The sequence below is a fragment of the Clytia hemisphaerica genome, unplaced genomic scaffold (assembly GCF_902728285.1).
Source record: "Clytia hemisphaerica strain Z4C2 unplaced genomic scaffold, Clytia hemisphaerica genome assembly, whole genome shotgun sequence".
In the NCBI taxonomy this organism is placed as follows: Eukaryota; Metazoa; Cnidaria; class Hydrozoa; order Leptothecata; family Clytiidae; genus Clytia; species Clytia hemisphaerica.
Window position 1 is genome coordinate 614,957 of NW_027104548.1, and position 14,929 is coordinate 629,885.

The following is a 14,929-nucleotide window of genomic DNA, read 5'->3' on the forward strand; positions in this document are numbered from 1 at the left end:
TTTTCGAAAATTCCAACCTTGTTTGGTTTGGATTTTGGCTTTTTTCCACCTGTTTTTTTTGACAATTCCAACCTTGTTAAATTTGGATTTTGGCTTTTTTCCAACTGAATTTTAAAAAATTCCAACCTTGCTAAATTTGGATTTTGGCTTTTTTCAGTACCTGGATTTTTGAAAATTCCAAGCCATGGAAAATGCAAAATTTCCAACCTTGGAGAATGTCCCACATTTCCAGGTTGGATTTTCCATTGGATTTTATCTTTTTTCCAACTAAGAAAACTTGAAATTTCCAACCTTGGAAATCTAATTTTTTTTCCTGTGTACTGTAATTACTATTTTTTAAACTTGTAAACTTTAACGATTTGAACGAAGTTTAATAGTAAACTTTCAAAATGTCTACTTACATCACTGTCACAAAGGCTATCCAAGAGATAGAATATTGGTTGCGTCTTGCCACCTTACTTCATGAGCCAATGAAAGAATCTCTTCTTAATGTCTTGCATAACAAGTACAATCAGACTGATTATGTTGGACTCCCCTCAAATCCTGTTCTTCTAAACACAGAACTTAAAAAACATCAAAATAAAATCAACCAACTAAAAGGAAAGAAACTTTTAAACAAAGATCAAATTGAACTTTTATTACCTACTGGTAGTAATCAAACAGATAGTTCAAAGTTCGATATCACTTTGATCATACTTTTGATAATTGATTTCACTAATTTACCACCGCCTACAAATGGTTGGAAAAAGGAACCATCACCAACTGACATGAGTTTGGGTGCATTCGTTCTCCGTGCCCGCAGGTGGAGAAATGACCTCATTCATGGAGATGCGAGGGGTATTACACCACATGATTTCAACCTTCGTTGGACTGAAGGGGAAGTGATCATTAAAGGTCTTTTACTGGTTAATTACAATACCAATATACTAAGAACCATTACTTTAGATGTCCGAAATAGCACTGTCTTAAATGCTCTTTCGTTTTTCTCCAAAAAAATTCTCGGCCAACTTACTGCACATGACTTAGAACTTAAGGATCACGAGAATAGGTTAAATACCCATGATACAACACTCGCCGACCATGACGCCATACTTGCCGACCATAATACAACACTCGCTAAGCATGATACAGCACTCGCTGGCAATAATACGACACTCGCCGACCATGATATAACACTCGCCAAGCATGATGCAGCACTCGCCAAGCATGATACAACACTCGCCGACCATGATACAACACTCGCCAACCATGATACAACACTCACCGACCATGATACAGCACTCGCCAAGTATGATACAACACTCGCCAACCATGATACAACACTCGCCAACCATGATACAACACTCGCCGACCATGATACAGCACTCGCCGACAATGATACAAAACTCGCTGATCATGATAAAGCACTCGCTAAGTATGATACAGCACTCGCCGATTATAATACAACACTCGCCGATCATGATACAACGCTCGCCGACCATGATACAACACTCGCCGACCATGATACAGCACTCGCCGACAATGATACAAAACTCGCTGATCATGATAAAGCACTCGCTAAGTATGATACAGCACTCGCCGATTATAATACAACACTCGCCGATCATGATACAACGCTCGCCGACCATGATACAACACTCGCCGACCATGATACAGCACTCGCTAACAATGTAGCAACACTCGCCAAGCATGGTGATCAATTAAATAAACAACAGTTTGATTTAGCTGGCCTCGATGCAAAGTTTGAACAACAAGCGAATAATTTAGCTGATAATAAAGAGTCTTTGCAAGACTTGACACAGAAAATAAACGAGAACGAAATAAAATTTGTACAAACAATTGACCGCTTGGAAAAGGAATTTAATTTTATCCAAGCCATTCCTCAAGAGAAAAATGACCAATCGCTAGGTATGTTCAAGTTGAATTTTATCAATATGATAGATACAGTATGGAATATAACTTAACAGCAGCTCTTAGACTCGGCCCGCAAATATTGTTAAAATTACTCAACCCTTAGACAATCATGGTGTACTTATAATAATAGTGTGATGGCTTGACTAGCGACTGGCACTAAAATTAGTCCAAAAGAAGGGTTCATTTCACAGGATCCTCAGTAAGCAGGTTAGCTTTGGGGTCGAACTCATAACCTTACGCACCGTAGCTGAATGATTTACCTTCGTGCTAGGACTGCAGGTTAGCTATCTCAGCAACACGAGTTTCTCAACGGTCTCAAAAAGCTTTTATGAATGACTTATTTTAGAGCCACAGTTTAAACGTTTTATATAGAGAAAACGGTAAGAAAATGCCAACTCTAAAAACAGTATCCTGTAGAGTGGATCTGATCTTTCCTTTGGTTTATTACATTTGTTGAAAGATCACATACCCGATTCTTATATGTTATTTATCTTAGAACCAAGAGGTCTTTGTTTGGCTGAGGTTCTCGAACACATCTTAACAAACATTGGTCCACAGGAAGACGAATTACTTAAACGACTAGGATTAGAAAATGTGGAAGAAGATAATGTTTATGAGCTCCTTAAATTTGTACCTTGGTCTCGTATCAAGTTTCATCTCGAGCGACTCGAAAGATCAGACATCGTAGATTTTATCACTGCAAATACACTTATTACCGAAGGTACAGGTTCTTCCACATTTAGATTTTCGCCTATACCTTCCGAATTCATGAGCAAATTAAAACTAGTACCTAGCTAGATTTCTCAAATGATTTAGTTATTTACAGTTTACACTTTTTGATTCGCAAAACGTTCCTAAACATTCCTAAACAACGCTTTGCTGTTCAATACGCTCCCTTATTCGATGAAATAATTAGAGAGTATCAATGAATCGGGTTCTAGGGCAAAATGGGTTATGGGAATGCGCCGCTGGTTAGGGTACCTTTTTTATCCTCCACCAGTCCCAGTTAGGGTCGCAAAAATACTAAAATAGAAAAATCAGTCCCTCGTAGGGTGCCTTTTTTGGAAAATTTGGGGAAAAAGTAGAAAATTTCATCTCATCATCATCATCATCAAAATTTTGGAATTTTAGTCCCATTCAGGGTCACTTTTTTCGCAAATTTCGAGTCCCCCGTCGGTCGGCAAGGGTAGTACCCCCCCCCCCGCCAGGTAGTGCTGACGCCTTAGACCACTAAATCGTTTCTCCTACCTTGTCTTTTCTGTCTTTGTAGACATAAAACTTGCATCTACCAAACTCCGATGTAGATACTCTGAAGAAGTCATCATATCCCTTGCTAACCAATCTTTGAGTGGAAGTCAAGAGACATCGTATTACAACAGTAATGATATGTATACAGACTTAGCTGTCCTTAAAGCAAACGTTGTCGACAGTGAAATTGACAACTCTGATCGAAAAGCGCTCATGGAACAAAGATATTTCGACAAAGAGAGTATTGAACTCGATGATTTGTTTCAGCAAAAGAATGACACTGTATTCGTACGTGGCGTTGGAGGTATTTTTATTCTTCTAGCTTTTTGTTCAAGAGTTACAGTCTTAGGAGGCTGTCGGTTGAATACCCGGCGGGAGGTGGCACTCATATGGTCTGACCCACGTGCAGCCCTAGGTTTTTCGAGAGCCTCTAAATGCACTGTAAGGGTGTACTTTTGAAAGAGCGCACTATAAGGGTTTTCTTTTAGCCGGATACACTGTAAGGGTGTGTTTGGGGACTACTGAATTGCAAGTCTGACAGTAAAAATCTGACAAAGTTTTAACCCGCGCCCATTTTGATTTGTTTTACACATTGTGTCGACATCTCTGGCTCACTTTTAGGTGCCTTTAGCAAATAAGATATGAAATCAAACTATACTGTCAAACATGCTGTCGTTTAAAATCGAGCCCCCTCCCCGGGGTGAATGGTGTTTTTTTTTCGGATGATTTTTTTCAGATAATTTTCAGGCACGGTCCAATGTTTGTGGTAAACTCTCATTCTGTGGGGACCACTGTATAGAAGTACCATCACTTTAAATTTCGGAAAATTGTTTGTTTGATTTCAACGAGACTTCACACCCAAAATAAAAAAATGTTGTCACTCTCGACTTAATTCAGGTGGGGTCAAAAATAAGACGGCGCCGGTCGTGGCATTTAGACCTACCGGGAATTATCTTATAAGATGCCAATGGCTCTTGATAGGTTAACATAATTTGTATTTTTTTGTCTTAGGTATGGGCAAAACGACGATGCTCGAAATGTATACGTTAAAATGGGCAAAAAAGGAACTTGAACTTGACCTTCCTCTAGAATTCATTTTCTTGTTTTCATGTCGAGAACTGAACCGATTGACTGGGCGTATTACATCAATTGAAGATTTGTTCACAGAAAAGTATCCCGAAATATTCTCCATAGTTTCTTTGGAAAACCTTGCACAAATAGCTGATCGAGTCTTAATCATCATCGACGGTCTTGACGAAGTTCATGGTGTTTATGAAACAGAGGTATCCAAAAACAGTCCATCTTTGACATCCATTCAAATATTATCAGAATTAATCAACACCCAAGGACCTCTTCTAAAAGGACATAAATGCATTGCTTGTGGTCGACCAAAGCTTGTGATTTCATCAAGAGAAAAATACATCAAATGGAAAGGCACTCAACGAAAGTGGCAACTAACATTAAAACTGTTGAAGTTTGTGGTTTCAGTAAAGCTAATGTTGAGAAATATATTGAAAAATTCTTTGCAGGTAACACTGAAAAGGCGAATCGTGTTCGAGAAGCGATTAAAACCTCAGAGAATTTACGTGTAATGGCATCTGTACCTGTATTCATTTGGGTTATCGTGAATGTTTATAGCGAAGACCTGATCACGAAGCCACTGAACACGCATACAGAATTATACATGTACGCTTGTCTTGTGTTCCTAAGAAACCACATGCATGGTGTTGGGACGAAAGATTACAAAACATTGATTGAACTTCTGGAAGATAACACCATTTTTGAGGTTGTTTACTCGCTGATGACTCTTTCAGTGAAAACTTACATGAACAACAAAGTTTTATTCACGGAACAGGATATCAAAAGTTTGAACTGTCCTATTCATTTGGAGCAGACTGGCCTCATTGTTAAGTATAGTCGTGGTGAAATACAAGAGCCGATATACCAGTTTAAGCACATTGTGCTTCAAGAGTTCCTAACGGGACTTTTCTTTTGTGTGACTAAAGGGATTTCGCCCTACTTAACTAACCGTGAGTTGTCAAGTTGTTCACCTATTATCTTTGGTATTCTTAGGTTGCTCGAAGAAAACGACAATAAGCTATTTGTTGAGTTCTTTACTCGCTTAACAGGGGTTCATCGAATGAAATCAAGCCTTTTTAAGAGGATCCAAGGAACATTTCAAGCCCGAACATTTCAAAAATTTATCTCTCGCAATACAATCGAATTTCCGAAATGCATGATCTATTTTGATTCATTAGTCATAGACACAACCATACCGGAATGTCAAGAATTCTTGACAGTTTTCTACGAAGCTAAATTCAAAATTGAATGTCCGTTTGCCACCGTTGAAATTTTTGGTTGTCCTATCGGTATTGAAAAAAGGAATATAGTTTTTCTTATTTGGTATCTGAACCTTGAACTGAAACTGCCAAATTGCATGTGGAGCTGCTCTGGATTATCACTTACTACAAAACCCGAGTGTAATCACTTCATATCACTTTATTATGGAAATGGAGACAGAATCAAAGTACAAAACCATTTTCGAAAGCTGACAATAGATGAACCAATAAGTAATTTCAACAAAGAGGAAATCTTGTATCTGATTGAAAAATTGAATCTAAAATCTTTAGAGATCCCGAGGTATATGTTTACAAGTTCTAGAGAGCGAACTGAACTAACTATAGATGCTAGGAATCTACAATGTTATCAATTCATTGAATTTGTTTGCGAAAATAAACTGAATGTTGAATGCGATGGGTTTAAAATGGTTGAACTGCGAGGAAAGTTTAATGAAAAGAGCAGGAGAAATGCTTTCTTCCTCATGGATCAACTTGAGCTTTCGTTGAAAATTCCAGAATCCATGATTTTGAATGATACGTTAACAATGGATGATCGTGTGAATCACATCACATTTCTGGATGCTTTTCAACACGGAAGAAAAATAAGCACTCACGGTTTGCAGGGAGTCATTAAAGCACAGATCATGCCGTCTTTTGTTTCAAAACATCCTTTGGAGCCGTATGCAGTACTGCTTCATCATTTGCAGATATTGGAAATCAAAGTTCCGCCTAGTATGATATATAATCGGGACTCTGTAATCATTGATGCGGATTCTAAAAAGTGTATGGCTTGCTTAAAGCTTTTTACATGTCTCGCTAAACTGACGGAGAAGATTCGCACTATAAAAGAGAGTTTTCCAGAATTAAAGTACGCCAATGTAAGGTTCGATAAAATTGGCGATTACGACAGCGTAGCTTGTTTCATTTCGAAATGCGGACTTTTGATCAGGTTGCCACCAACAATGACTATAAGCAGTTGTGTTTTCTTCAGCGATGGCGAGAGGTATAATTTTGATAACTTCTATAATCTTTTGAAATATGATGGTATTCAATGTGCTTTGGGCGGGGTGACCCATTTTTCCGTATTTGATACAGAATTTGAAGAATCGTGGCTTCAAAAACTAAAATTTATCGTATCAAAATTAAGGCTGGATTTGGAATTACCACATAACTTTCTAAAAGGAAAGGATGTTTGCATCAAATCAGACAGAGATCAAATAAGATTTTTCAAAATCGCAAATATTCTACCCTCCACAATCGAACGACCATTCAATCCAAAATATGCAAGTATCTATTTACTACCACCTGATACCAGAGAAGTTTCTACATTTATCAAATATCATAATTTAACCGTTAAAATTCCAGACCAACTGCTGATGGCAGACGGTATATTAAACCTCGATTTTAACTTACCTCTAACAACCCCTTTCCTGAAGATGATTTATGAAGAAAATCTAACCTTACAAAATGAAAATTTGAATCACGTAAAAATAATTGGTGAAACCTCTATAGATGTTTTAAATGCTGTTGTCAGTCTTATCACAAACTTAAAATTGAATATTTTGGCGCCCGAAAAGCAATTCAATGATTATGGATTATTCACAATTGATATTACTGTACCAGAAAGTTTTAACTTCATTTATGTTGTACCACGTATTCAGCAAAATGTTGACCATTTGCATTTCTATGTAAAACATTTTTGTTCTGAAGATGAAATTGTTGAAGAATTTTTGCAACATATCTGTTACAGTTGTTATTATGAATAATTTTATTTTTAAGATGATGCTCTTATATGTGTTACAATCGGCGCCGAAATATATTGGCACTTTTGGGTATTTTAACGTTTTTCAGAATTTAAAGATCGGGCGAGAATTGCACTTTCAGTACTTCCACTTTGTTTCATTGGATTTTTTTACTTGAGAGGGGTTAAGTGGCTTTCCAGGCTATATTCTCAGCCTTATTGGAACATTTTTGAGCTTTTAGATTCTGAGATCTTAAGGTCTTAAGTTATAACTCATCTTTCCAACCGTACTTTAAAGCACTTAAAAATCACTTGCGGTTTTCAAATTTAAGGGAATTCCCCTTTTGTGCCAAATATTACGGCTGCGGGATTGTATATGTTGTTTTCTATTTTTATCATGGAAGCTTTGGCCATTGTTTTGTTACTTTTCACATTTCCTTCGGTAAGCTGAAAGAAATTTTTGTTTATTTGTAGATTTTCATGCTATATCTTAGCTATGGAGGTCTGATAATAGAGTTAACCCTATTTATATCAGGGGTTAAACCACTACTTTCCTATAATTCTTTGATATGTAAGCAATGCCTTGAGAAGTTCGACATTAATCCACCCTCAAATATCTCTTCAACAAGCACAACACCGCTTTTTAATTGAAATTCTATCAAAAGTTGCCATCTTTTTTGTCCCCGCTAAAGATTATATTGAGACAGACTTGTAGTGATGTCTCATTGGGCTTATATCGTTCTTATGTTGCTTTTAAGCTTGATTATAGGTATTATTGAGTCTTATCTGTTCTTAATTTTCTATGATAAAACTTGGTTATATTCATCATATTATTATTACACATTAAATTTAAAGCATTTGTAATCTATTTACATATTACTGCTTTAGCTTTTCCTATAAATATACTATTTTTAACTTCTAATTTTCATAATATATGGAGAAGCGTTTAAACAAGAGGAATAAGAGACTTATTCTGTAAGCTGTGGCCTACTATGGCTAGCCGCTTTGTAATAACTAGCCCGGCGTCGCACCCGCCGAGGAGTGGATAAGCTGAACGTATCATAAGCCCTTTGGATGGTGGGGAGGGTAAAAAAATCTCATTTGTAAGCCCAAAGAAGAAAAAAAAACTTTGAATGGATGAACACTATAAATATTGCAAATTTAATGTTTTTCATAGAAGGTGTAATGAACTTTTCACATGACTGAAACTATTTCTTCATTGATCAAATAGATTCTTTTGATGATTTCCGATCCAATGAGGGGCAATCGTATTGTTTAAATCCTTGTCAAACTCGAGATATCGCTTTTTCAGGTTTTGATGACGTCATTGGACCCGAAATGGCCCAAATTGCATACAGCATGTGGCCCCCAAAACGTCGATCAAATTTAGAATTTCTCTCAAATCTAGAGGAAAAGAGGTTTTACAAAAATCTTTGCTGCATAAAAAACTTTAACATCTCTACTTTATTTCCCGACAGTTCTTTTTCAAAATTTTCAATTTCAACAATATTTTTCAATCGCTTAAAGATAGGTAGCTTTTTTCTAATGGCCCCCAAAACGGAGGTTTGCAATTTTAGGGATTTCTCGAGATATCTTTAGGATATGAATACAAAATTTTTACCATAGTTTGGAAATGTGATTTAGAGGGTTTTGGGCATAAATTTGTTTGATAGAATTTTTACAGTATACCGCTGGTTGTCAAAACGCAGGTTTGGGGCCCCAAAACGGAGGTGTAGTTAAAATCAAATTATTAAGCCCAGTGGTAATAGGGGGAAAACTATGAACATATTTGTGTTTACCCCTAAAGTTACGACCCGATGGATATAAAATTTATGATTTTTATGAAATATTTCAAGATTTTCGATATTGCAAAGCTGAAAATTTAGAAATTTTCAAAATGACAATTTTGATTTAACAACGTCTTAATCAAGTTTCTGAAACCAATCTCTTTTGAAAATAGTTCCATTCATGTATGGAATAAGCTGTGAAAATTTTAGAAAAAAAGCTTAGCTGAAACTGAAAATATTGAGCTTGAAAGGTATTTCAAGGTATTTCTTCTATATTTTGCAAAAAAATGACAGAATTCGCCGTTTTTGCTGATTCAGCGAAAATTTTTATATATAATGTTAATTTTTTGTTATCAGCTATTACCCCAAGCTGATAGGAATGGAATTCCAAGATTTTTTGCTGTTCCTCATATTTAGAATTTTAGGTTTTATCAATGCTGATTCTACGGTCCCAGCATACTGGTTGACCTTTAAGATGCTATATCCATCCTCTAAAGTCACAGATGTATCTGCATTTTCTTAACGGCATTAGGTGTAGAAAGTCTCCTTTACCCCATTTTCATTACTTATTTTCAATATCCAAGGAGCTATAGTGAGTTATATGCAATTTTTATCTAATTTTGGTGTTAAAATATTTCCTTCAGACACAAATATGTTATTTTGAATCTGTCTCAAACCATCAAAAACGTGCTCATTTTTAAGTATAATCATCATTCTTTCAAAATAAACAAAAATCGTCTAACTCTGATAAATCTACATGTCAGAATCCTCATTTTAATGACGACCTCCGTTTTGGGGGCTCCAAATATACCCTCCCAGCCTTATAAGTTTTAGGGTAAAATGGTCCCCCGCACCAATAAAATCATTTAACTATACTTAAAAAGGCTCTCTGTAGCCGTAGCTGTAGAGCGGGAGGGTGGTTCAAGTCACTTACTGGGTGATCGAAGGAGCCCATACGATAGTGAACCAGCGTTACTTTTTTTCGAGTCTACTCGCTATCTTTTTGCTTTGATTAAATGATTTATGTATTAACATACCATAGCGGAACTTGCAGGTCAAAAGGTGATAAAGGCCTGCAAACAAACCTAAAACAATTTTTCACAGACCCTGTGGGGCCCACAAACCACTCAAAAATTTGTTCAAAACTCCGTCTCCAGTGAGAAAAAATACCCTACAATTTCAGACCCACTGAGAAATTGACTTTGATTGCGTCCCTATTCAAACTCAATGTAAAAATTGCACTCCAAAACCATTTCAACTGAATTTTATGATCTTGGAACAAAATAACTTATATCCCCATTGGGATTTCAATTGGAATTTTTATCCCCGCCATGGCAAAAAATTCCACCGATGCTGTGAGGCAGGGGTGTAATACAAGTATTATCTGTAATTATCTTACCTGGCTTGTACGACAATTTCCAAGTTCTTTGGCTGTGAAGGTCTGTGGTCATTGTTTGCTCTAATTTGAGATTTTCCGGAGGTGATCACAAAATATTATTTTCTCATAGAGAAGTATTGACCTAAATCCACAATATGCACAGAAAATTTATTCACACCACAGAGTGCACTAATAAAGGATAAACTTTGGTGCTAAAGCGAAATTAACCATGTGAAAAAAAATCGGTAAAAGAACCAATCGCTACTCGATAGCCCCATTTTCTCATTTACGAAGCCTCGCTAAATCTCTGTGACAATAACAGTATGGATTCAGGCGCCATTTGATCAAAAATGGTTACTAGAGTCTTTAAAAAAAAAGCCAGTCCGCGCTATTTGATACATTGCTCTTGAAGGAGAAAATATATAATTAAAAGTCATATCTCGTTGAAAAGATAATCTGAAGCGGCTGATTTTGAGACTTAAAATTCTTTCTAAAATTTTGAATTAATATTTTTCTGAAATTTTGATGATTTCAAATTTGTTTTCAGGTTTTTCATATCTTTCTTGGCTCATAAGTTACAGTCCTCCAAAGTGGGTCCATTTTTGCGTTTTTGGCCATGTTTAGCCATTTCTAGCCTACTATGGATTTTTTTTGGAACAGACTTAAATTAGTACCATATACCAACACGTACCAATACGATTAGATTTTGAATAACTAACATTAAAGGTACCCAAGCTCGCGCAAAAAGTTGAAGTTTCTCACTCTTCAACTCTTCCCAGGGAATTTCAAATTTTAAAAATCTAACCCCACTTGCTGCTCAAGACCCACTGGGGTACAGAGACAGGGGTGTTTTTTAAAGTTGTCATCCCATGAGATAGGAAAATAGCCTTTCAAAATCATCTCACTGAATTTTAAAACTGCAATTAAAATGATCATATATTCCTATTACAAGATTTTTATCCTTTACTGAGTGAAAAGGATCCGATGGGTCACCGTCTTTGAAAATGTCTTTAAAATCAAGTTTGTGAATCTATCCACATTTTTTTATAACAACATTTAAACTTTTTAAAGCCTTTGGATGTTCTTAACTTTTCTAATTTTAAGCCTAAAAATGTTCTTAACATGTTCTTTTTTTCACCATTTTGTGAGTATTTTTGTTTATTTTCCTAAGAAATTGGGTGTTTTAGAGTCCGCAAATCCTTAAAATGTTTTTCACTTGTTCTTAACATTTTGGCCATCGAAGCCCTATGTTCTTATTTAGTTTGTTCTTATAAAAAATCGTGTAGTATTGATTTCGATTTTCATCTTGTGATTTCTCCATTTTTCAGATTTTGTAACTGGGAACAACTGTAGGATGAACAATTATTGGTTGACTTTTAAAAAGGTATACTTGTATTTACGTATCTGATTATTCTCTTTATTTCAGGCCCAATAACCCCATTAAAATCACTTTTTTTTAAAGAACTAATTTTATAAATTTTTCGTTTCGACTTGGCTCTGTTCTTATTTTTGTTGACACTTATAGTCTAAAATTGTTCTTATTCTGTTCTAATTTTTAGGGAAAATTTGGATGATTTCTGGTATGATAGCCTTTTTTACCGTTTTGACTCTTGATTTGCCCAAAACTCAGCCATTCCAGGCTGCGGGTTGTTTTTAGAATGTTGTTATATTTTGGCATTTTTGAGTCGCATTGCTCTTATAAAGTTGTTCTAATGAAAAAAGAGTGCAGTGTAGGAAGTGAGTTGAGTTTTTTTAATGGGGATGAAAACAAAGTCAATTCCAGCCCCCCATTCCAATTTCCAAGTGCGTTTTGTAATAGTAGGGTATTTTTTTCCCACCAGGAACAAAATTCTTTTTGGCGTGTGATACAGGGGCGTGTTTTCTTTATTTTGGACGTTTTTTCTCTCTTTAACACGACAGAACCCACAATTATTCTCAACTTCAGTTGAGCTAGAATCTGAGAATGTGTGTCTGTCTGTGTGTCTGTCACAAAAACTTTGGGGTAGGCTGGAGACAAAAATTGTCCGATTTTGTTGAAATTTTGCGCACTTGATCCTTGGGCGAATCCCTGGGGGTATTTTTTCATTTTTAAGGGCGTGGTCACGAGTTTTAGTCCCAAAACGAGGCTAAAACTTTGGGGCAGGCTGGAGACTTCAAAAATTGTCTGATTTTGTTGAAATTTGGCACCCTTGTTCCTTGGGAAAATATTTTGGAACGGTTTTTTTATTTTTCGAAAATTATAATTTTTGGGGCCTGGGGACAAGTTTTTAGCCTAAACGAGACTAAAACCTATTTAAGAAATGCTAAAACTTTCCTTAACCCATTAAGTTTACAATTGGGCCTACGAATGATTTCAAAGATACTGAAGTTGAGCCAGTTGAACCTATTTAAGAAATGCTAAAATTTTCCTTAAGCCATTAAGTTTACAATTGGGCCTACGAATGATTTCAAAGATACTGAAGTTGAGCCAGTGCGGTTAGCACGTTCGACAGTGGTCATAATACTTGACAAAATGGGATTTCCCTGCACAATTTTAGAAACCACAAATTATTTTAAAGTGCTCTAACTTACATGTTTTTTTTCTTAACAAACTATATAAGATGCGGATAAAAATCAGTAGCGTAGCCAAGAGGGGCGCAAAATTTGTATAGGAGAGCAGATTTTTATGCCATTATAATTATCTTTTAATGCCATAAATAGATAATTACAGTGTCATAAAAATCTGCTCTCCTACACAAATTTTGCGTCCCTCTTGGCTACGCTACTGAAAATATTGAGAACATATACAAATATTTTAAGGTTCTATGGACTCTAAAACACTTAATATCTTAGGATATTGCAAAAAAAAATACTAACAAAATAGTGCAATTAAAAAAATTTTTAGAACATTTTCAGGTTAAAACTCAAAAAGGTAAGAACATTCGAAGGTTTCAAAAATTTTGGACTTTTTATTAAAAAACTTGAATGTTTTTAGACTTGGGGATTTTAGGATCTCATGATCCATAAGCTCAAGAGTTTTCGAAAAAGGCTGAGAAAATAATCTGGAAGCTACCAAGCCCCTCCAAAATCGAATTAAAGTGGAAATGCTGAAAATGCCATTCTTGCCCAAACTCTAAATTTATTTTAGATTAGATCCAGAGCAAATTGCCTATATAATTTTACAGTAAAAGGCTTCAAAATACAATATTTCCAAGCTTAAGACCGAGCTGTAGAATGGATATTTGTCCGATCTACAGAAGAATAGTTTGCCGTGGGTTCTAATGATGTGAACAAAGCAAACAAAAGAAACTTAAAACAATAAACAATGATACTCTTGTTTCTTTAAGCTTGGTTGGGCACAATAACATTCTTTATTTTTCACAGAAATAGTTCGTTCACGTTATGTTAATTGAAACAGAGACAAAACAATGTTGAACTGTGCTTTTGATTACTTTCTAATTAGACATAATTAACTAGACGAAGAAGTGAAAATTAAAGTTTGTACAAACAAATTATTGCTTACTGGCAAATGAACCAAACACCTGTCACGAGCATGCCTAAAGTGTGCTAAATATTATGCAGAAAGAACAATTAACGAGTATTTTCTTCATGAATAATTAATGAAGTAAAATTACCAAGGCGTATCTTTTGTTCAGTAAACTTTTTTTTTCATCGGAGAAGACCAATTCAAATTTTATTATTTGATACTTGAGAAAAATTTTAGCGATTAAAATTTTTTCTCAATGTGTCGGTAATATTATAAAATATTTTTGAAAATAATATTAGGAAGGAAGAATATTTTTAATAAATCATGTTGCCGGTCAAAGGCAATTTACTTGTGTTATCACTTGTGGTTTTTTGTGTGGCTGTTAATGGCTTACCATTTAATGCTAAATATAGATTTGCTAGAGACACTGCAGAAGAATTAATCCCTGAAGAAGAGGGAAGTGGAAGTGGTAATTTATATGAACGTGATGCTATTGCTCAGAATGCTAGTGTATTAGCTGCTCCAGTACCAGGAGGTCATGCTAATGCTACCAAAGAAGGAGCTAAAGACTCTAAAGCTGCATCTGAGAAAGCTGAAGCTAAGGAAGAACCAAAAGAGAAAGCTACTAAAGAGCAAAGTAAATCTTTCGATGATGGGCAATCGTTGACCAGCAGTGAATTCGCCAATAAACCAGCTGCTGATAATAAGGATGTTAAAGAAGCACCTAAAGTTGAAGAGAAGAAAGCTCAAAGTAAGAGTGATATCAATGAGAATCAAGCTGAGGATGAGGTGTCAGAACAACAAGAATCACCAGCTGAGGAAACTTCTGAAGAACAACCCGCTCAAGAAGGTGAAAGTGAAGAGGAACCAAGTGAAGAAGACGGAGGAAATGAGGAACAACAAGATAATGAAGAAAACCAAGAAGATTCTAACGAAGAAGATAGTGGTAACAATGAAGAAGAGAAGAAGAAAGATCAAGTTGCATCAAACCTCAAAATGTTCTTCATTTCACCATACCAAAAGAACGGTGAAGAAGATCCATCTACCAGACAAATC

The 14,929-nt window shown here is 35.7% G+C and overlaps 2 protein-coding genes across 3 annotated transcripts in view; both read left to right on the forward strand.

Annotated features, from left to right (window-relative positions):
* The first annotated feature begins 389 nt into the window (after nt 1-389).
* LOC136822771 (WD repeat-containing protein 87-like) lies at nt 390-4,836 on the forward strand. Its single transcript, XM_067079053.1, has 4 exons — nt 390-1,908; nt 2,411-2,635; nt 3,185-3,466; nt 4,174-4,836. Exons 1-4 carry the CDS (start codon nt 390-392, stop codon nt 4,752-4,754), a joined length of 2,607 nt encoding a protein of 868 aa, XP_066935154.1. The 3' UTR covers nt 4,755-4,836.
* Nucleotides 4,837-11,754: 6,918 nt separating this feature from the next.
* Nucleotides 11,755-14,929, forward strand: part of LOC136822730 (neuropeptide Y receptor type 6-like) — an 81,357-nt gene continuing 78,182 nt past the window's right edge. For both annotated transcript variants that reach the window (XR_010848938.1, XM_067079010.1), the window contains exon 1: nt 11,755-11,791. The gene's annotated coding sequence lies outside the window, so the exon portion shown is untranslated. The remainder of the gene's footprint in view (nt 11,792-14,929) is intronic.

Coding starts and splice junctions, on each gene's coding strand:
- LOC136822771 (XM_067079053.1), top strand. CDS start 390: ATGTCTACTTACATCACTGTCACAAAGGCTATCCAAGAGATAGAATAT. Junction 1,909..2,410: donor GAAAAATGACCAATCGCTAG/GTATGTTCAAGT, acceptor TATTTATCTTAG/AACCAAGAGGTCTTTGTTTG. Junction 3,467..4,173: donor ATTCGTACGTGGCGTTGGAG/GTATTTTTATTC, acceptor TTTTTGTCTTAG/GTATGGGCAAAACGACGATG.